This window comes from Odocoileus virginianus, chromosome 4 (assembly GCF_023699985.2).
Source record: "Odocoileus virginianus isolate 20LAN1187 ecotype Illinois chromosome 4, Ovbor_1.2, whole genome shotgun sequence".
In the NCBI taxonomy this organism is placed as follows: Eukaryota; Metazoa; Chordata; class Mammalia; order Artiodactyla; family Cervidae; genus Odocoileus; species Odocoileus virginianus.
In genome coordinates this window covers 13,340,538-13,361,963 of record NC_069677.1, presented here as the reverse complement: position 1 = coordinate 13,361,963, position 21,426 = coordinate 13,340,538, and the positions used below count along the sequence as shown (strand labels likewise).

At 39.4% G+C, this 21,426-nt stretch overlaps 1 protein-coding gene across 10 annotated transcripts in view; it reads left to right on the top strand.

Annotated features, from left to right (window-relative positions):
* PCYT1A (phosphate cytidylyltransferase 1A, choline) overlaps positions 1-21,426 on the top strand; it is a 56,038-nt gene that overhangs the window by 27,672 nt on the left and 6,940 nt on the right. For 5 of the 10 annotated variants that reach the window (XM_020889658.2, XM_020889657.2, XM_070466168.1 and 2 more), the window contains 7 exons: positions 487-586; positions 8,244-8,360; positions 9,642-9,793; positions 12,103-12,181; positions 12,609-12,751; positions 14,207-14,395; positions 15,144-15,330. In XM_020889658.2, coding sequence (XP_020745317.1) covers positions 487-586; positions 8,244-8,360; positions 9,642-9,793; positions 12,103-12,181; positions 12,609-12,751; positions 14,207-14,395; positions 15,144-15,330 — 967 coding nt within the window. Of the gene's footprint in view, positions 1-486; positions 587-8,243; positions 8,361-9,641; positions 9,794-12,102; positions 12,182-12,608; positions 12,752-14,206; positions 14,396-15,143; positions 19,255-19,376; positions 19,930-21,426 lie in introns of those variants that run through there. The other 5 variants (XM_070466170.1, XM_070466169.1, XM_070466173.1 and 2 more) reach the window with 5 other exon arrangements.

Sequence of the window (21,426 nt, the reverse complement as noted above, 5' to 3'; positions counted from 1 at the left end):
GCCTCACAGGGCTGTAAATGAGAATTAGAACATATTTACAGTATAAAGCATTACACAGTGATGATACTACTTAAAGAACATGGCTGCTGTTTGCCTTCCCAGTTCTGTACCACTTAAACCAAGTGGTAAGAAAATGCACTTGTGAACTTTGGCACTTTTATCACATAGTTCAGGGTTGGCTCTTCTACCATCTGGTAGAGGAGCTGTCATTCTGAACTTAGTTAGTTGGGACTATGTGTAGCTTCCAGCCACTGTCTACCATGGTGGCTGAAATCACCATTTATCTTTCATGCTATGATTTGTCCATCTGGTAAAAGGTTGTACTTTCACTTGTCATTTTGGAATGCTTATATCTTTTTCCTTTTTAAAGTTATGAAGATTTAGGAAAAATTTTAATCACAGCATGTTTAATAACTTCTGTCAAGCTACCATTTTTTTTTAGTATTTTATTGAACTTATCTTTTCCTTCATTTTCCTCTTCCTAAGGGTTTACGGCAGCCAGCGCCTTTTTCTGATGAAATTGAAGTAGACTTCAGTAAGCCCTATGTCAGGGTAACTATGGAAGAAGCCAGCAGAGGAACTCCTTGTAAGTAAATGATGAATTATGTTTTTGTTTGACTATTGTTTTTAACATTCAGTTGTATTTATGAGATATACACCTACTTTATATTCTTCCCTCAGTTTACCTGGAAAAGCTAGTTGAGCTTGCTGTTCTATTTGAGAGGATAATGTACCCCATAAAATTTCATTTTTTTCTTCTTATTGTATACTTACTTCCCAGTATTTTTGTCACAGATAGGAGATATAGTGATACACGTTTAGGGCTTTTATCATTATAGCTGGAGATACAGAGGAACAAAGAGGATAAAATATTAACTTGAGCTGGTATATAATATTGTCTGTTTTTTTCAGAGGCCAGATGATGTCAGACTGTCACATTTTTAATAGTCTTCAGAATTTCCCCCAAGTTTTCCTTTCTATCAGTCTGTACACTAGCTATGATACTACTGATTGATATAGAACAAAAATACCCCAAGTTGGGAGATGCTCTTCACTTAATTTTATCTTTATTGATATTATAGTTTTCCAAGTTTTTCAAAGAAGACTTTTTTTTATTATTTTCAAAGCCCATACTCTTTATTTGTATACTTAGTTTACATCATTAATTAGCAGTTTTTGGCCTCATAAATTATTAATATGTATCCTAGATACTTTCCCTGTTTTGGGCAGTTGGTTTTAGAGATTGTCAAATCCTAGTGTTCATTGCAGCACTGTTTACAATAGTAGAACTTGGAAGCAATCTAAATGTCCATCAACAGAGGAATGGATAAAGAAGATGTGGTCCATCTATACAATGGAGTATTAACTCAGCCATAAAAAGGAATGAAATAGTACCATTTGCAGAGACATGGATATAGACCTAGAGATTGTCATACAGCGTGAAGTAAATCAGAAAGAGAAAAACAAACATCGTATAGTATTGCTTATATGTGGAACTGAGAAAAATGTTACAGATTAACTTATTTGGAAAGCAGAAATAGAGACACAGATGTAGAGAACAAATTTTATGAATACCTGGTGGGGAGGAGAGAGTGGAATGAATTGGGAGATTGGGGTTGATTTATATTCACTACTATGTATAAAATAGATAACTCATGAGAACCTGTTGTATAGCAGAGAAAACCCTACTCAGTGCTCTCTGGTGATCTAAATGGGAAGGAAATCTTAAAAAAGGAGGGGATATATGTATAACTGATTCTCTTTGCTATATAGGAGAAACTAACAACATTAACTGTCCTTCAATAAAAATTAAAAAGAATAAAACAGAAACTGCACGAGCATTTGTTATGAATACAAAGTCCTGTTGGCATCTGTTCTTACTTCTCTTTAAGTTCTCCAATTCTCCTTTTTTCCCCAATCCTTTTTCATTTCTTTCTTGATTTCTATGGTTTTTATTCTGTAAATGTAGGGCTGGACTCAACCTAGGCAAGCTCTCAGGAATAAAAGGTGGTTATAGCCACAAATCTATATACATTTTCAGTATATAGAAGATATTTATAGTTACTGATTAATTGTGTTAGTATGTTTACTCTCTGTTGTAACTTAGAAGTAGTGAAATGAGTGCTGGACAGTGTCAGGCTAGGATCCTAATACCCTTTGGCTGTATCTTATCCATATATAGTATGGTTTTGAGGTCCTCAAAATTCCAGAGAATGTAGTCCTTTTGGAAGAATGTTTAGATATAGCTCATGTTGATCACAACCCTTCTGATTTATGATGTGATTTTTTTGGGGTTTGGCTCCTCTTACTTCAATAATAACTAGGCTAATGAGGCAGAGTAAAATGACACCAAGTAAAGACAGGCTGTATGTGATAGAGTAGTGGTGGCAGGTTAGACTTAAGAATGCTACTGGACAGTTCAGGGATCACATTCAGATGTGATAGTAGAGCCTGTGGAGGGCAAGGACTTTTCATATGCTAATGACACACATTGAGAATGCAGTACCTCACCAGATCTGATCATATTACCTTCCTTGCTAATCTAGCCACATACCACTTGTGGAAGATAAAAATGTATGTATATATATGTATACTGTTTCCAAGTTTTGACACTTATAATTAACAAATGCTAAATAGTAAATCTAATTTATAAAAATTTTATAATAGAATTTTACAGGTAAGTCATTTTTGAGATTATATACTTTATAATCTCTTCATTATATACATGAATAAAGGTCCATAGAAATTAAGAAGTGAAGTTTCCCCTACAGTGAAACAAATAATTAGTGATAGAATTGTAGCTAAAACCTAAGTTTTTCCATCTTTGTGTTCTTTTCACCCTGGAGTGTTGTTATTCTTTGTAGACATCAGTTATAAATAATAGAAGACCATCAGCAAAGTGATTATATCTTGGGTGGAAGAAATAGTTCCAAATTGGCCTATAAAGTTTGCCAATTTGACCTCTGGTTTTTCCTTTATCTTATTCTCTCTGTTCAGTGTTATGTTAAATAACCAAGTAATTGATTGTCTTCATGCCAGTGCCAGATGAGGAATAAACCAATAAAGAATCTACACATGCCATCATTAGTGAATTTTAAACCAATAACTGGTTCAAGAGGCATCCCTCCCCTGCCCCCAGCTTTTCATTTACAGAGGTTAAGGGAGAGTACAAGAGGAAAGTTTGTGTAATCTTGGCGTAAATGCACTACTTAGAGATAAAAGGAGTATGACTTGAGAGATAAGAAGATTGTCTCTTTTCAGTTCAGTTCTGTTGCTCAGTCGTATCTGACTCTGAGACCCCATGGACTGCAGCACATCAGGCTTCCCGCTCCATCACCAACTCCTGAAGCTTGCTCAGACCTCATGTCCATTGAGTCAGTGATGCCATCCAACCATCTCATCCTCTGTCATCCTCTTCTGCTGCCTTCATTCTTTCCCAGCATCAGGGTCTTTTCTAATGAGTCAGTTCTTCATATCGGGTGGCCAAAGTATTGGAGCTTCAGCTTCAGCATCAGTTCTTCCAATGAATATTCAGGACTAATTTCCTTTAGGATTGACTAGTTGGGTCTCCTTGAAGTCCAAGGGACTCTTAAGAATCTTTTCTAGCACAATGGTTCAAAAGCATCAATTCTTTGGTGCTCAACTTTCTTTATGGTCCAACTCTCACATCCATACATGACTACTGGAAAAACCGTAGCTTTTACTAGATGGACCTTGGTTGGCAAAGTAATGTCTCTGCTTTTTAATATGCTGTCTAGGTTGGTCATAGCTTTTCTTCCAAGGAGCAAGCGTCTTTTAATTTCATGGCTGCAGGCACTATCTGCAGTGATTTTGGAGGTGAAGAAAATAAAGTCTGTCACTGTTTCCATTGTTTCCCATCTATTTGCCAAGAAGTGATGGTACTGGATGCCTTGATCTTAGTTTTCTGAATGTTGAGTTTTAAGCCAGCTTTTTCACTCTCCTCTTTCACTTTCATCAAGAGGCTCTTTAGTTCCTCTTTGCTTTCTGCCATAAGGGAGATGTCATCTGCATATCTGAGGTTATTGTTATTTCTCCCAGCAATCTTGATTCCAGCTTGTGCTTCATTCAGCCCAGCGTTTCTCATGATGTACTCTCCCTATAAGTTAAATAAGCAGGGTGACAATACAACCTTGACATACTCCTTTCCTAATTTGGAACCAGTCCATTCCATGTCCAGTGCTAACTGTTGCTTCTTGACCTGCATACAGATTTCTCAGGAGGCAGGTCATGTGGCCTGGTATTCCCATGTCTTTAAGAATTTTCCACAGTTTGTTGTGATCCATACAGTCAAAGGCTTTGGCGTCATCAATAAAGCAGTAGATGTTTTTCTGGAATTCTCTTGCTTTTTTGATGATCCAACGGATATTGGCAATTTGATCTCTGGTTCCTCTGCCTTTTCTAAATCCAGCTTGAGCATCTGGAAGTTCATGTACCGTTGGAGCCTGGCTTGGAGAATTTTGAGCGTTACTTTACTAGCATGTGAGATGAGTGCAACTGTGTGGTTGTTTGAACATTCTTTGGCAATTCCTTTCTTTGGGATTGGAATGAAAACTGACCTTTTCCAGTCCTGTGGCCACTGCTGAGTTTTCCAAATTTGCTGGCATATTGAGTGCAGCACTTACACAGCATCATCTTTTAGGATTTGAAATAGCTCGACTGGAATTCCATCACCTCCACTAGCTTTGTTTGTAGTGATGCTTCCTAAGGCCCACTTGACTTTGCATTCCAGGATGTCTGGCTGTAGGTGAGTGATCACACTATAGTGGTTATCTGGGTCATTAAGATCTTTTTTTGTATAGTGCCTCTCTGTATTCTTGCCACCTCTTCTTAATATCTTCTGCTTCTGTTAGGTCAGTACCGTTTCTGTCCTTTATCGTGCCCATCTTTGCATGAAATATTCCCTTGGTATCTCTAATTTTCTTAAAGAGATCTCTAGTCTTTCCCATTCTGTTGTTTTCCTCTGTTTCTTTGCATTGATCACTTAGGAAGGCTTTCTTATCTCTCCTTGCTATTCTTTGGAACTCTGCATTCAGATGGGTATCTCTTTCCTTTTCTCCTTTACCTTTCGCTTCTCTTTTCTCAGCTATTTGTAAGGCCTCCTCAGACAACCATTTTGCCTTTTTGTGTTTCTTTTTCTAGGGGATGGTTTTGACCACCACCTCCTGTACAGTGTCAAAAACCTTCATCCACAGTTCTTCAGGCACTCTGTCTGTCAGATCTAATCCCTTGAATCTATTTGTCACTTGCACTGTATAATCGTAAAGGATTTGATTTAGGTCTACCTGCATGGTCTAGGGTTTTTCCTACTTTCTTTAGTTTAAGTCTGAATTTTCAGTAAGGAGTCACAGTCATCTCTTGGTCTTGTTTTTTCTGATGGTATAGAACTTTTCCATCTTTGACTGCAAAGAATATAATCATTCTGATTGCGGTATTGTCCATTTGGTGATGTCCATATGTAGAGTCATCTCTTGTGTTGTTGGAAGAGGGTGTTTACTCTGACCAGTGAGTTCTCTTGGCAAACTCTGTTAGCCTTTGTCCTGCTTCATTTTGTATTCCAAGGCCAAATTTGCCTGTTACTCTAGGTATCTCTTGACTTCCTATTCTTGTCTCTTTTAGAAGCTGAAAGGACTTTTTTCTCTTTTAGAAAAGAAGAAAAAGGCAAGAGTCTGAAGGGCAATGGAAATCTGTTAAAGATGGAATGTTTCAATGGTAGCTATTGAGAGAATATATCAAAAGAAATAATAAATTGAAACCCAGGTCTTTTCTGTTTAAAGGAGAACATCTAGTTACTTAGTCTAGAAGTAGTGCAAAGACTGTAATTTATAATCCATATCAAGACCATTTTTGAAAGTGAAAGCAGTTGCTCTTGATAATGTGCTGGAACAGCAGATGTAGGTCAAAGGGTATAGTCATCCTGGCCAGTAGCCATTTGGTAAAAGAATGCAAAACACATTCTTTCTCCCTAGATTTTTAGTTCAACAGTGGCCCCTTCTGGTCAGTTGATTAATACACAAGCCTGGATTTTCCAAAGACTTGGGGTTAAAACATAGAGAATTGAGAGGTTGGGGTCCTGGGGAAATGCTGAAGAGAGCAAGAGGCACATCGGGGGCTAATCCAAGAAAGTTCAGAGTGATTTGGCCTAATATAGATGTTTAACTGCTGGCAAATAGCCACTCAGTTAACAGCAGTCTGTCCTACTGCCAGTATCCAGGAAATGTGTTTACTGAGGTAAATCTCCCTCATCTCACTTTGCCCTTGTTATATACTAATGGCAAAGAAACACCAATACAATATTCTCAAGTTTTATATTCTATCTGTTGTCTTTTAGGATCAAATAAAGTGAGATCATAACTATTCTGGACTTGTTTAGAAAAGAAAGAAGTGTGTTGGTTACTTCATGGTCATGATTTCTAGGATGTTGAAGAGAGATTATACTACTCAGATTGGGCAGGGTGTTGCTTTGTTTTGTAGGTGAGGAAATTGATACTTAAATAGATTAAGATTACATAGCAATGTAGCTTGTTGGCAAGCTTAAGCTATAACTTTTTCATACTCCCAAATCCATCATATTACTTCTCCGTTTTTTGTTGTATTGGTGTATTTATTTTATTTACAAATTTTACTTCCTATAAAATCAATGTGTTCCCATGATCTAACATTGAAAAAGGACACAGAGTGAAATGTCTTTCTTCTCACTACTATCTCACATCCACCTAGTATCCCTTTTGCAGGCCACCAGTATTACCAATTTCCTATGGATATCTAAGCAAATAATATGAGCAAAGTCTTCCCACAGTTTTAGTGGGTGGATCATGTCACAGTCAGTCTTCCAATGAAGTTTAGGTTGTTTCCAAATTTTTGCTATTACAAACAGTGCTGCAATGAATAATGCAATCTGCATACATATTTACAAGCATACCCGTGAGATAAATTTCTAGAATTGGAATAGCTGGGCTAAAGGGTATAAACATTTGTCCTTTGTCTTTTGACAGATATTGCCTAATTTCCTTTCTTAAAAGTTATACCAGTTTATATTTCTATCAGCAGTGTATGATTTCTCAGTTTAAAAATATTCATTTATGGATAAAGCTATCTATAAAGAAAAGTCCATAAGCCTCCTGAGAACCAGTTTCCTCTCTTGATTCATTGTCCTCAAGGCAGGAAGGAGATGTATCTTACCCCTACTTTCAGTATGGTGTATTTGATAAGGCTCTAACCCTTCTTTCCAAAAATAACACAGATTCTCTTACTGTTCTTTTTTGCTGCTACAGTGAAACAACTCTTCTTTTATTCATGTAGTGGAAATAGGTTGCCTAGGACTCATTAGATTTATCATTTGAAGCATGATGAACTACTATATCAATTTCTTTCTCAATGTGTTTACTTGACTTTAGAATTAGTCTTGTACCCCAGGATATCATTTCCTGCCTTTTCTTTCACAGTCTACTACCACTAAAAATAAGTTGACAGTCATTTATTATTTTCAGTAATGGACAGAAGAGGAAAAGCTCTAATATAAAGTCCTAAAGTACTTATATATGATTTTCAAATATTTTCTATATCACTCTATACTGAGAATGTGTAACATATTCACTACCAAGGAGAAATGCTTGAAGAAATTCTATCTGTTACCACAGAGCAGATGGTGAGGGTGAATCTGGGACTGAGAAGCAATAGATTGATAACTGGTGCTTACCTTGCCTCTTTTTCAGTCTCACTCCTCTGGATCACTCTTTACTTTCAAAGCAAAGTATTTTATTTTCAAAGCAAAGTGTTAGTCATTAGTAATCACAGCAGCTTGAAAATGAGAGAGCAGGCAGCCAGAGTATAGTTTAATTATAGTCTGTTTAAACATAACTGAAGTTTAAATGTAAGCCAAAAATGATGATTTTAAAGTTTCAGATACGTCTCTTGTATAACTCTTCCCTTCACTTCTTAAATAACTTCAAGAAAAAATAATCAAGAAACCCAATTACCTGATCGATTTGATAAACCTAGGCTGATGAAGAGAGTTAGTGGCTATGATGCCAAGAGGGTCTGTAGAATTCTGTGGTGTTACTCCTTACAATACCCAAACACCCCAAATTAAGGTGAATAGCCAGAGAATGCCTTTAAAGGGAGTTGTGCAAGAATGGAACAGTCACACAGTGCCATTTCCATTTGTTAAATATGAGGTATTGAGATAGTGTGTTTGTCTGATAAATTCTTTCCTTTGGATATAGGTGAACGGCCTGTGAGAGTTTATGCAGATGGAATATTTGACTTATTTCATTCTGGTCATGCCCGGGCTCTAATGCAAGCAAAGAACCTTTTCCCTAATACATACCTCATTGTGGGAGGTAAGAAAACACCTGTTGACTTAGGTGCTGTCCAGAAAAAAATTACAGTAGCCTTTTTTCTCCTGTCTTTATAACCTGAGTACATTGACTCTTATTTTGGTTTTTAAATGAGGGATATAGTGTAGCCTCTTTATTAATTTATTTTTTTTTCCCATTTATTTTTATTAGTTGGAGGCTAATTACTTTACAGTATTGTAGTGGGTTTTGTCATACATTGACATGAATTAGCCATAGATTTACATGTATTCCCCATCCCTCTTTAAAATGTGAAGCATATGAAGAATATGAAGTAACTAAAACCTGAACTGTATAAACCTGGATTAGAGACGCTTTAAGCTCATTCACTTGAGATGTCTAGGATTTATCTCACTGGTTTTGGCTGGTTTCTGCAGTCTGATCCCCTAGTGCCTACTTAAAAATAGCATTTACTTTAGATTTCAGTTTATCATCCTAACACGACTCTGTATGTTTGTATGTGTACTGTGCATGCTTGATTGTGTGACTTTGTGACCCTGTGGACTCTGGCCCACCAGGCTCCTCTGTCCATGAAATTTTCCAAGGAAGAGTACTGGAGTGGGTTGCCATGCCCTTCTCCAGGGGATCTTCCCAACCCAGGGATCAAACCCACATCTCTTGCATCTCCTGGCATTGGCAGACAGATTTTTTACCACTGCACCACCTAGGAAGCCCCTCAGTTTATCATTCTGAATCAGCTGAAGTACAAAAGTCTGCTAAGCAAATGTTATGTGGTCCAATCCAAGCTAATAGGGCTTCACTGGTGGCTCAGATAGTAAAGAAGCTGCCCGCAATGTGGGAGACCAAGCTTTGATCCCTGGATCGGGCAGATCCCTGGGAGAAGGGAATGACAACTCATGCCAGTATTTTTGCTTAGAGAATCCCATGGACAGAGGAGCAACCTGGTGGGCTACAGTCCGTGGGGTCACAATAAGTCGGACATGACTGAGCAACTGACACTTTCCAGTCTAATAGGAAAACATTTTTTTAAAACTGTTCATTGATGCACAAATGTACAGTAGGTTCATTTCAAGCCAAAGAACTTATTCTTCTGTTGTATCCTCTCCTTTCCAGCGTGTGAACATATTGAGTGTTGCTCCCGAAGGTGTATCTTGGATTAGGGAAAGCATTGTTATCCAGACTGAGCTACATTTAAAATACTGTTATCCAAGTGGGGTGATTGGTTACAATCCTAGGAAATGGTAGAGGTTGGTGACCGAGGTAGAGGGGACTTTGACTTATACCCTTATGATGTGGTGAACTCAGTTTGCAGTGATGAGCTAACACACAACTTCAAAGGCTTCACCGTGATGAATGAAAATGAGCGCTATGATGCAGTGCAGCACTGCCGCTATGTGGATGAGGTGGTGAGGAATGCCCCCTGGACCCTGACACCAGAGTTCCTGGCAGAACACCGGGTAAGAAACTGAGTACATGTTCCCATTCCCTGTTTTATAATTCCCTCAACTTTGAAGGCTTCTGGTACTTGGGCTAGTTTTCCACTAGCTTTATTTTACTTCTACCTTCTCTGTAAATTTAATATAGAAGAGATGATGATGTTATTACTTCTTTTTTTTTTTTATGTTATTACTTCTAATAATAGTCATCCCTGACATTTTTATTGGATTTGATAGTTTAGAGGTGCTTTTACATCCATTATATTTCATTTGTTCCCCACAAAAGTCCTGTTGGGTAGTTATTAGTTATTTCCACTTTACATATGAGAACAGGGCCAGAGAGGTCAAATAACTAGGTTATACTCTGGCAGGGCTAGAAATTGAACCTCTTCAGCTTTGGAGTCTACGCACCCCCACCCTTTCCCCCATAGGTGTGTCCATCCTCATAGCATACCAGCCTCTTTAGAGTATACCTAGGCACAGCCATGCTCTCAGTTCAGTCACTTAGTTGTGTCTGACTCTTCGCGACGCCATGGACTGCAACACACCAGGCCTCCCTGTCCATCACCTTCTCCTGCCGCCTTCAATCTTTCCCAGCATCAGGATGTTTTCAGATGAGTCAGTTCTTCTCATCAGGTAGCCAAAGTATTGGAGTTTCAGCTTTAGCATCAGTCCTGCCAGTGAATATTTAGGACTGATTTCCTTTAGGATGCACTGGTTTGATCTCCTTGTAGTCCAAGGGATTTTCAAGAGTCTTCTCCAACAGCACAGTTCAAAAGCATCAATTCTTCGGTGCTCAGCTTTCTTTATAGTCCAACTCTCACATCCATACATGACTACTGGAAAAACCATAGCTTTCAGTAGGCAGACCTTTGTTGGCAAAGTAATGTCTCTGCTTTTTAATATGCTATCTAGGTTGGTCATAACTTTTCTTCCATGCTCTCAAGGAGCTCACATTCCAGGAAATAAGATACAGAAACATGGACTTATCTTGTACTGGCTTAAATTTAGTTTCAAGACTTTTAATTTCAGGCTAGAAATTATGTGGGGTCAGAAACCAAGGAGGTTTCTCACTTTGTCTCAGTGAGTTGGTATTATAAAAATCCTTATCTCCTTTTTATTTTCCCATATTAAAAAAGCAGATTTCCTACAAAAGATGGGATTATAGCTGAGAAGAACTTGCCAGGTCAGGCTGGAGGCCCTCAAGCTTGAGGAACCAGCAAGCATGTTGTCAGTTGTCTACAGTAGTGTGTAGAATGTTGAAAGTAAATTGTCCAGTGAGACAGGAAAGAACAAAAGTAGCCAAAGTGCTCCAAAAGCAGTATTTGGGTAGGCCTGAAGCTAAGGGATAATTGTTACAACTATTTAGGATTAGGGCAGACCTTTATAGTTCTGTAGCTTTTCTGCATCATCATTTAGCAGCCAGTGGTACCAAAGGTGAAGAGCAAGATTATTCTCAGCAACACAGCCAGGCAGGCCCAGGCAGAAGAGGTTAGAGGGACTCTCAGATTCCCTTTCCTCTCCTTGTTAGTAGTATATCGTCAGTCACGAGTCTGTCTCGCTCACCATTCTTATTTTCACTTTGCTGCCTTTGTGTCCCTGACAAATTGTTCATGGGTAATTGATATGTTAGCTGAGAGTTCCTGACATAGTCCTGATGAGCATAACATTACAATGGCTTCTGGGAGCTGGGTATGGTGGTATTAGCAATTATATTAACAAAGGAGATATGGCCTATTCAGGATGGAGTAAATAAATGAGGTTTAGAAAGATTGTTGATCCCAGTGCAAGAGGTATTAACAGTAGTAAATAGATCTGAGACCTAAAGTTCTTTTATGGGGCTCTTGGTTGCTATTTTTATATTGCCACTTATCTCACAGACTTAGAGAAAAACCAGTTAACAAAGAAGTGACTTCTTTCTCATATTTTTAGAAACCCTGTTTGACCAGTTCTTGTAGAGCCAGGAGGATAGGGAGGTTTCTTTTCTTCTTTTCTTGACTCCATCCACTAGCTAGCATACCAGAAAATCTTCCAGGCCTATTTCTCACCCATGGTGACTGGTATTCAGTGTGAGGGTAGCACTTCCAGGAACCAGGAGGAGCAACTAGAAAAGAAACTGGCTACCTTCATGTTTATGATCCATAAACAGTTAGGTTGGATCACTTGTAAAAGAATCGTGAAATTTATGAGCTGAGCAAGGAGAGACAAAGAGAAAAGTTCATTTGAGGCCTGGCTTCACCTTGTGGCCCTTTTTCTGGGCCACAGAGTGTTGCCTGGTTCTTTCTGAGTAGCACTTATCCTGAGTTTTAATGATGTTTCCTTATTTTCAGATTGATTTTGTGGCTCACGATGACATCCCTTATTCTTCTGCTGGGAGTGATGATGTTTATAAGCACATCAAGGAAGCAGGTGAGTAAGCTGATGTGCATCCTCATTTTATGGAGTCTTGGGAACAATGACATATTCAATCACATCACTACAGAGGAAAATTTATACAGTGAGAAATTCAACATCCACTTTTAGGTCACATTTTGGATAAGAGGTTAAAGTGAGTATAGCATCATATCCATCAGTTCTCAGTCTAAACATCTACTTTTGTTATCTCCTTTAATTTCAAGAAACCCTTCTTCAGCTCCATTCTTTTCTTAATATTAGGACCTTTCCTTACTCCTAACCCTTGATTCAGTCTTCCTTTTGTATGTCAGCATCTCAGACTGTACTTAGTAATAGCAGACTCTGCTTTTTGAGGATAGGAGAGGACTGTGGCTCCCAGTTTCCATCTAGTCCTACTGCCTGAGCTATTCAGAGTATCACAGTGTTTGTGTTTTTGGGTTAGGCATGTTTGCTCCAACACAGAGGACAGAAGGTATCTCCACATCAGACATCATCACTCGAATTGTCCGTGACTATGATGTGTATGCCAGGCGGAACCTCCAGAGGGGCTACACAGCAAAGGAACTCAATGTCAGCTTTATCAATGTAAGTTCTAACCTCATCCCAGAGTTCCCTGGCCCTGTAGCACATGTTGCCTCTCACTTTGTCTAAGTTAAACTTGCTCTTCGATCTACTCTTATTATCACCTCCAAAAGCTCAGTGGATACCTCTTTGCACATAGTACTATGCCAGGCTTTTTACAAAGAGCATTTGGATGTATCTGTTCTATAAAAAGAAGCATTATCTGCCTTTATGGTCTGGTATCACAACATTGATATAAGGACATACAAGCAATTAAATAAGAATGTGTAACTTACAAAGTACAGTGTTTATATCAAATACATTTAAAACAGTGGTTCTTAACTTTTTTTTTTATTGTATGGTCTTTATAAATCTGATGAAAACTGTGGATCTTCTCCCTGTGTGGATAGTAACACACAACATTTTGCATGCAACTTCTCAAGGCACATGGAACTAACTTTTAAAATTTGATTTATGAAAGCAAGTTTATCTTAACATTGCCCTTAGAAACAAACTGCTATACATTTTGTATATAAATTATACCTCAGTAAAGTTGATTTTAAAAGAAGAAAGCTGCTGTGTCTTCTATATGTGAGTAATTTACCACGCTCCCTCATTTGTTCCCAGCTCTGTGAATTATGAATGGGTAAAATGGTTTCATCTAAATTGATTTATCTGTGCAGATAAATGCTGGCTGCTGTTAACAACCTTGCTGTTGTTACACTGCAGAATTTATTTTCAGGTGTTTAAGAATCTTAAACATACTCCCCTTCCCCTTTATGATCTGAAAATGAGAACACTTTTCATTTGGCTAAAGACTCCTTCCCTCCCTTTGGGAGAGTTCATACCATTTTTCTCTTATTTTTAGGGAAGCTGACAGGACCAATGAGTATCATCCTTATTTTGCGAATGAGCAAACAGACCTCCAGATGTTTAAAAAAAAAAAAAAATGAAACTCCTCGGTAGTCATAGAATAAGACAGTGATGGAGGGAAAATTTTAGCGTAATAAATGAATTAAGTAAAAGGTCTGCTACTTTCTTTTTCAACCTGTTAGAGTTGACTTGTTGTTGGCAATACTGTACAGTGATCTTGTTGCTCCCTCCCTATACATATACATCTCCGTCTAGAATGGGGTTTTGGGTTTTGTTGGGCATGTATATCTTCCAAGTTAATATTTTGTCTTAAAAAATCTGAGTTTGTTTGGTATATGCCAGTCTGTTACTGGGCTTACCCTGTGCATTTAGTTTAGTCCTGGGCTCTACAACCTTAGAATTATTACACTTTTACATAAGATGACCATCCAGAGCTTATCGTTTCTGTTACAATGCTAAGGAAGTATGGGATATATTAAAGTAAAGTGAAATTCTCAAGACCGAAAGGAGTGTCTAAATAGAGTACCAAACCAAGTCTTTTTCTTCCCCTTGGTATGGATGGTCAGAGTGAGTATTATTTCTCAAAACAGTTATTTCTTTATTCAGGAGAAGAAATACCACTTGCAGGAACGAGTTGACAAAGTAAAGAAGAAAGTGAAAGATGTGGAGGAAAAGTCAAAAGAATTTGTTCAGAAGGTGGAAGAAAAAAGCATTGACCTCATTCAGAAATGGGAAGAGAAATCCCGAGAATTCATTGGAAGTTTCCTGGAAATGTTTGGTCCAGAAGGAGCCCTGGTATGTTCCTTCCTGCTGGGCAATTTAGGGAAATTCAGGAAAATCTTATGCTGTGAAAGGAACTATAGAATCCTTGAGCAGAAAGGGACATTGACAATAAGAAGTTATCTAATATGTTCCCTTTATTGGGCAGAACTATATTTCAACTATCTCCAGAAAGGTTTTAAAAATCTTTACAGAAAGTGGTTATACATTCTCCTAATTTTGCCAGCTCTCTATAAACCTCCAAATATGGTGACAAGTGAGTAACCTTGCCTAGCTTGCTTCTACATTACAATTTTGGATAGAAGGAAAGGAAAGAGCAAAGAACAGTTTAAAAAAAAAAAAAACTGCCTCCACTACAAGCAGCCACTGCAGGATTGCTGGGTAAGGTGGGAATTCTGTCCTTGAGGAACAGGAATATAGAATTTTCAGAGAACCCCCAAAACTAGGGTAGGTACTCTTTTGTCTGAGTTAATTCCTTTGTTTTTGCCTAGAACCTAGACTTCAGACCAACAAGTAGCCTTTTAAGAATTCCTTTGACATAGAAGTCAAAGATTGGGTGACAGTGGATAGCAGGTGGGAACCCTTAGACATGTAGTATAGCATAATCACTTTGACTGAGAAATTGCTTAGAATTGTATCTGTGGCTTACTTGGTCACTTTTGACATTACAGAGGGCACTCAGGATAATTTGAAGTCTCAGATCTCCTCCATTGGTTAGTAGGATCCATAGGTTTCTTCTAACTCTTCCTTTTGGTTTCCCCAGAAACATATGCTGAAAGAGGGGAAAGGCCGGATGCTGCAGGCCATCAGTCCAAGGCAAAGTCCCAGCAACAGCCCCACTCGTGAACGTTCCCCCTCTCCCTCTTTCCGGTGGCCCTTCTCTGGCAAGACTTCCCCGCCTTCCTCCCCAACAAACCTCTCCAGACACAAGTCTGCAGCCTATGATATCAGTGAGGATGAAGAAGACTAAATTTTCATCTCTCCTTTCTCCTCCCCTCCCTCTGTCCCATCACCTTCAGAAGCTCTCTGTTGAATTCCAGATTGTGATCCCAACACTAATCCTAAGGACAGCTACAAAGGAAAGACAGTTGGGGCAAGAGGACTTAGGATGGGGGGACAGACAGCCTATCCTCGGAAAGACATCACCCACCCCACCAAGAAGGAGGCTAACTACATCTTAGATGCCTGTTCTGCATTCATATACCCTCCCCGTGGACTTTGCTTTACTGTTTATGTTCATGTGCTCTTGACAGGGAAATTGTCATTTTTATTAATTTTTTAAAAATTAGTCTTTCAAATGTAGTAAGTAGAACTAATTTTTTGCCCCCGAGGAGTGGGCAGAAGGAAGTGGTGTAATACCCAGAGGCCTTTTCTTCCTGATACACCATACTGTTTGCCTTTTATTCTCAGGCAAACTGTCTTGCCAACTCCTTCAGGCTGTGAGCCATGGGTGCCTGATGGGTGATTTGGAGGGGAAATATCATAATCTTGGTTTCCTTTTTTAAAAAAAGCTAAAAGCTGAGTAATAGCCACAAATCCCCAATGTATACTGCTGGCACGTGGTCCGTGTGGCTGAGGGAAGAAGGAGATCTGAGTCTGACTTTTCTTACTCCCTGAGGAGTTTCTTGTTGGACCCAATGGGGTCCATGAAGACACTGATGGGGATGGAACCAGACCACATGGCATCAGCTGCGGTTTCTACACTGTGTTCATCTCTCAGAAAACTCTGTTGCCCAGTTATTTGGGAGCTGTTGTCAATCTCTTTTTTGTAATCTTTAAATTCTTCCTACCTTTAAAGGGAGGAACACTTTCAGGTTTACTCTGATTGAGGAGGGGAGTTGGACAATACTCAATCCTATACAAAGTCAGTTTAATTTTCCTCTGGGAGTAAGTCCCTGGCCCTACTAATCCTATCTTAATACTCGTTTCCTAGCTTTTTACAAAAGATACTTTGTAAATGTCTGCAGTTTGAACATGATCTGTTAATCCATGTTGCTCATTAACCATATTGAATATTGAGAGAGGTTTGCAGAGAACATAGGTGCAAATGCATATGGAAACGCACCCCTTTTTAAAGCCTTATCTTGACCTCTTCCCCTTGTAATAGTATCCTTGACTGGAACCAGTGCTTCATGAGGTGTTTCTTTTTCCTAGGGAGTTGGCATCTGGCAGGGACTCCCGTCACTGCCCCTCTAGCAAGTCACCAGTGGCTCATATTACAAGAGTGTGGTAGATTCCCTCCCTCTCTCTCTGCCTGCTCCCATCTCCCCTGTTATGTTGCCCAGGGGATTCACCACTTAAATTTCACATCAGAGAATGCTGAAGCTTAAGCACTTGGTGTTGAGCATGAGCTCCTTTTCAACTTGTAGCATCCTACAGCACATGACCTAGCAGATCATTATCTATCATAATCCTAATCCTTATCATATCATAAGGTTCAGGGGAAATTTGCATCTGTCCAGGGCCCATCTCATCACTCATCAATACCCCTTGTAGGGGTGGAGTTTTAGTGTTTTCAGCTAAGAGAACCACATTTTATCTTTCCTTGCCTCTCTGCTAAGGTTGTGAGCATCTCATAGTCCCCTTGCTGAACACTTTCTGGTAAAACTTGCTCTTATGCCTGAGGGCCAGTGGCTCGAGTTACTGCCTGCCTGCACAGCAGGACTACCTAGGTTCTTAAAACTCAGATCATCCAGAGAAAGAGTGCAGCAGAGTAGAGGAATAAACAGGGTGAACCTCTTGCTGTCCTGATGGCCCATGAAAATAACATTTCTAACTCTTTTCATGAAGTGCTATTTTTACTATCAAATCTAGTTTACACAGGCTTTGACTTGGAATCCTTTTTTTGGAACTGTTGAAGTTAATGTTTTCCAATACCCAGCTTTGTAGGGTCACATATTTTAACTTTTCTGCTTCATTCTACCCTTTTTGGGAATTCTGCCCATTTCTGTTGATAGAAAAACGTGAAATCACCACTGAAACCCACCTACATTTTCTCTCAAAATACATGTTGTCCAAGTATATTTGGAAAGGGAGGCAATCAGAATGTGATTTTCCTCCGTGCAGTCACTCCTCACAGGTATTGTCTGGGTCCCAAGTGTTTGGCCTTCTTCCTCTGCTGTGTAGATGGGCTGCTTTTGGCATATCCTGTCCTTGGAGTATGACCTCTAGGCTAACAACCTCCATGAGACTGCTAGCCTGGCATGTACATGTATTGTCAGAAAACTCTCACCCCTTCTGGTGAGCCTGTCTGGCCTCAGTCTCCTAACACAGTATATCTCCATGAAATTTTGACTGAAAGCAAAAAACTTTATGGCATGGCATACTAGGTACTTTGGGATAAATGTGATCCTATGTGCTGGACAACGGTGGGTGGGTGGAGGAAGTTGGGATGATGCATTATTTGATCATTTGTGCCTAATTACATGAGGTTAGAGGTTTGCATTCCACAACCATGTGTGTGATCTGTAAATCTTTAAATATTGTTGTTAATATTAACTTCTAACATTAATTTTAATAATACTTAAACCCTAAATTGCACAAGCAAAGCTGTCAGCCTGAATAGGCCAAATGTGGCAGAAATGGGAGAGCCTTAAAAGTTGGTTGGCCTTATAGCCTTTCTCTGTAATAGAAGGAGAAGGGAGACAGAAGCCTTGTAGCCAGTGCTGAGGAGGTGCCATTTCATCAGTTACCTTGAGATGAGCTGGGCAGAAAGTTTGTTTTTTTCATACGCTAGACTCCGCAGCACTGAAGGGTAGAGGTTGAAATTTTAGAGGAATAGACATGGGTCGTTTGTACTGTTCCAGCTGCTTCTGATCACTAGAGCCAAAGACCATTATTTTGCTGAGGCTTGGGTAAGAAGGTTGGGTAAGAAGGTGAGGAGGTTGAAAGTCGTGAATAAGAGAAAAAATTTGAGGGAGGTCAAGAGAGCTTTTCACCTTTTCTGATCACTGATAACATCGCAGGCAGCACCTGAGTTACATTTTTCTTATTTGTGACCACACAGCTGTCCAGAAAGTCTTTGAATATTCCCTCTACAATGATTCTTCACAGTGCTTTTTATTCTTTCTTGATTTATGGGCAGTTTTTGTTTTTCTGGAGCTCATTGCCTTATTAATCCTGTTTCAGACCCTATATCTAAAAATCTTTCCAAATCAAGTCTATTTTGCTGCTTTTGTTTAATTTCCTAAAAGCCATAGCTTTTACATGTTCTGTCAGCAAACTATCACCAGAAGTTGAACCAATGCAGGTAGGAGAAAAGCTCCTTTAACAATGTTTTTAACTAATGGTATTTTTTTCAAGCTTATCAATATAAGTATTTTTAAAGTTATATTTTTCAAGGTCATAACGATGATTGTTCTTGTTTTCTCTCATGGAATAGATTGTCATGGGATAAAGACTGGTCCCTAGCTATTATTTTTGCAAATAAGTAGAACATGTTTTGGGGATTATACAATTAAATGTTAATTTTCTTTAAAAGAAAGAAGAAATATTCTGTCTGCCAAAGTTTAATGTTAGTACTTAGATTGGGGTAGAAAACAAAAGTAGTTGGTTTAACATTAAAATGATTCCAGTTCTGTTTCTTAGCTTTCAAGTGGGCTTTCCCACCATTCTTAGGGAGACACTGACTGTTTTGAACACAGAGACTTGATTGGTTGAGTTGTTTTGTTTTGTGGATCCTGAGAAGAAAGAGTGTTGGAAAGAAATACTGGCCTTGGCATGAATGTTGGCCCCATCACCAGTGCTGGTTTCCACAAGGACGTTTTCCTCAATTGGTGTTCAGTTTATTTTTTTCCGATCTGAGTGTTATTAAATTGTTATTGTTCAGTTATTTTGGCTTTTGTCATTAGCCAAATAAAGGCAAAGTGATTTTACCTAATGTTCCATTTTATATGTTTTGACCTGGTATACACATGTATGATATATTTTATGTGTTTGAGACTTTTTACCTGTATGATCAATTCCTTGACTTTTGCATCCTAATTTGTCTCCTCAGAGTCACTGCATGACCATATCATTGCAATTCCTTTTGCCGCTTGGTACAGAAGACTCAAAAAGCCACTGGCCCACAAAGGGAGGCTGATCTAGATCGCCCAGGTCTAATGTCATCAGCGCCCTACTGACACATCTGTAAGGGAAGAAAACAACTTCCATCTGTTCTTCAGAAGCCTGGTTTCTTTGAGACTTTGGGTTCATACTGTTTTGCCTGGCTGAGTTCTATTCCTGTTACTATACCAAGAAAACTGTCATACACTCTTCTCCCTTTCATTTGCTTTGGGAAAGCTCAGAGTAACCTTTTAATATACAATCTTGATGGGCTAATAGTGGCACCCATGGAGGCAATGTGCCCAGTTGTAGAAAATCAAACTCCATCCTGTTTATTAAGCTTAAAATACCTTCCTCAGGCAAGATCCAAAACAATTTCATCCTATTGCATAGTTCTCATTCATCTCTACAGTCAAGCATACATCATTTGCCAGCTTGCACTGACGATAGAATTGGTCCCCATTTGGTCAAGGTTGAAGAACAGTAAAGAAACCTTGTACCCATCTGATGAATACAGTGTCTCTTTCATTGTCCAAGCCATTCACCTCAGGCTTTGAGGTTCACATCCTGGTCTGGAGAAGAGAAAGGCTCATATCCAACCTTGTCATCTTTCCTTCGGTAGTATATTCGTGTCAGCACAGTGATCAGAAAACTCTCGAGGATGAGGAGGTGGCAGTTCATCACTGTAGCATGGGACAAAATATAGGTTATTCTAACTTACAGAGGTGGTATCCCATTAGCAGTCCTGGCATATGAGTTGGACAGCAGTTTCTCTTAATTTATCCTCAAACCAGAACCTAGAGATATTAAGTTGTTACCAGTAACATGGCAAGTTAACAGTAGAGCCAGAACCAGAACTTGGCTCGTTACCTCCTGAACTTTGAGGCTAGCATTGAACATTTCTTTTGCATGTTTTATCATGACCCTCTGCTTCCTAACCACACCTATTCCTCTTCAGGAGCTGAGGATTGAACCTGGCTTCCTGGGTTGATCATCAGGGCTGGGCCTCAAGCTGCAGGATTGCAGCTGTCTGTGTGATCAGAGAGGTCACAGACTCAGAGCCTCTGCTAGATTTCTTGGAGGTCTCTTTCTCAGTACTCTGAGCAGAACACTCTGATTATTCTGAGAGTGGCTAGCCCTACTTCCAATCTAAGATCCTCTCTTCTCGGACCTACCCCTCCTGCCCATCCTGGAGTAGACTAGGAACCCCCATGAGCTTACCTTGAGACCTGGTTTTAGAAGAAAAGGGAGGCGAACAAGCAATCTGCCCACCATTGGCCAAGACTGAGAAGATGGATGGCTGCAGGGCAGACAGAATAAGGAGTGCCTGCAGAACAGAAAAGAGGAGTGAGGGTGGGGGCTTTGCATCCCTGGCATGAGGCTGGCTGGCCTACTGCTGTGTTTGAAATGTGTCTCAGTGCTTGCCCTCTCTGAGTACACTTTTCTGCTGCACAGCCTCTTCAGGGTAGACTTGGCTTGTCCAGGCTTCCCTCCAATAATCATGGGCAGGTTCATTAATCACAAGGCTTTTATTCTGTGTCCTGACCCGAAGTGCTTCTGGAGCCCAGATCCTTTCTGTGCCCTGTCAGTCTGTTATTCCATGGTAGGCTCTTCTGTCTTCTGTCTTCCTACAGACCCTCCACTTCTGCCTATCATGTGCCTGTGAGCAGCATCTGCTTAGGTCAAATGAGAATTTATGTGAAATTAATCTGTTAACTATAAAGGAATCATTGTGCCTTGGGAATAGGAGAAGTGGCCCAGCAAGAAGACAGACAGAATGGAGAGAGAAGAGAAACAATATGGGGCTAGAAGTCATTGCATTTGGTGGAAAGGTTATCTCTTGGCTTAGAGAATGGAAAGTGTAAGAAGTGAACAGATGTGCCTTTGAGAGAATTCTCAGGAAAGATGTGATGATGCAGAGGCAGTGAGATGAGAAGAAGGGATGTAGGTTTGGGAGTAGGCAGTTATACATTTAAATTCCAGTCCCATCCCTTACATAC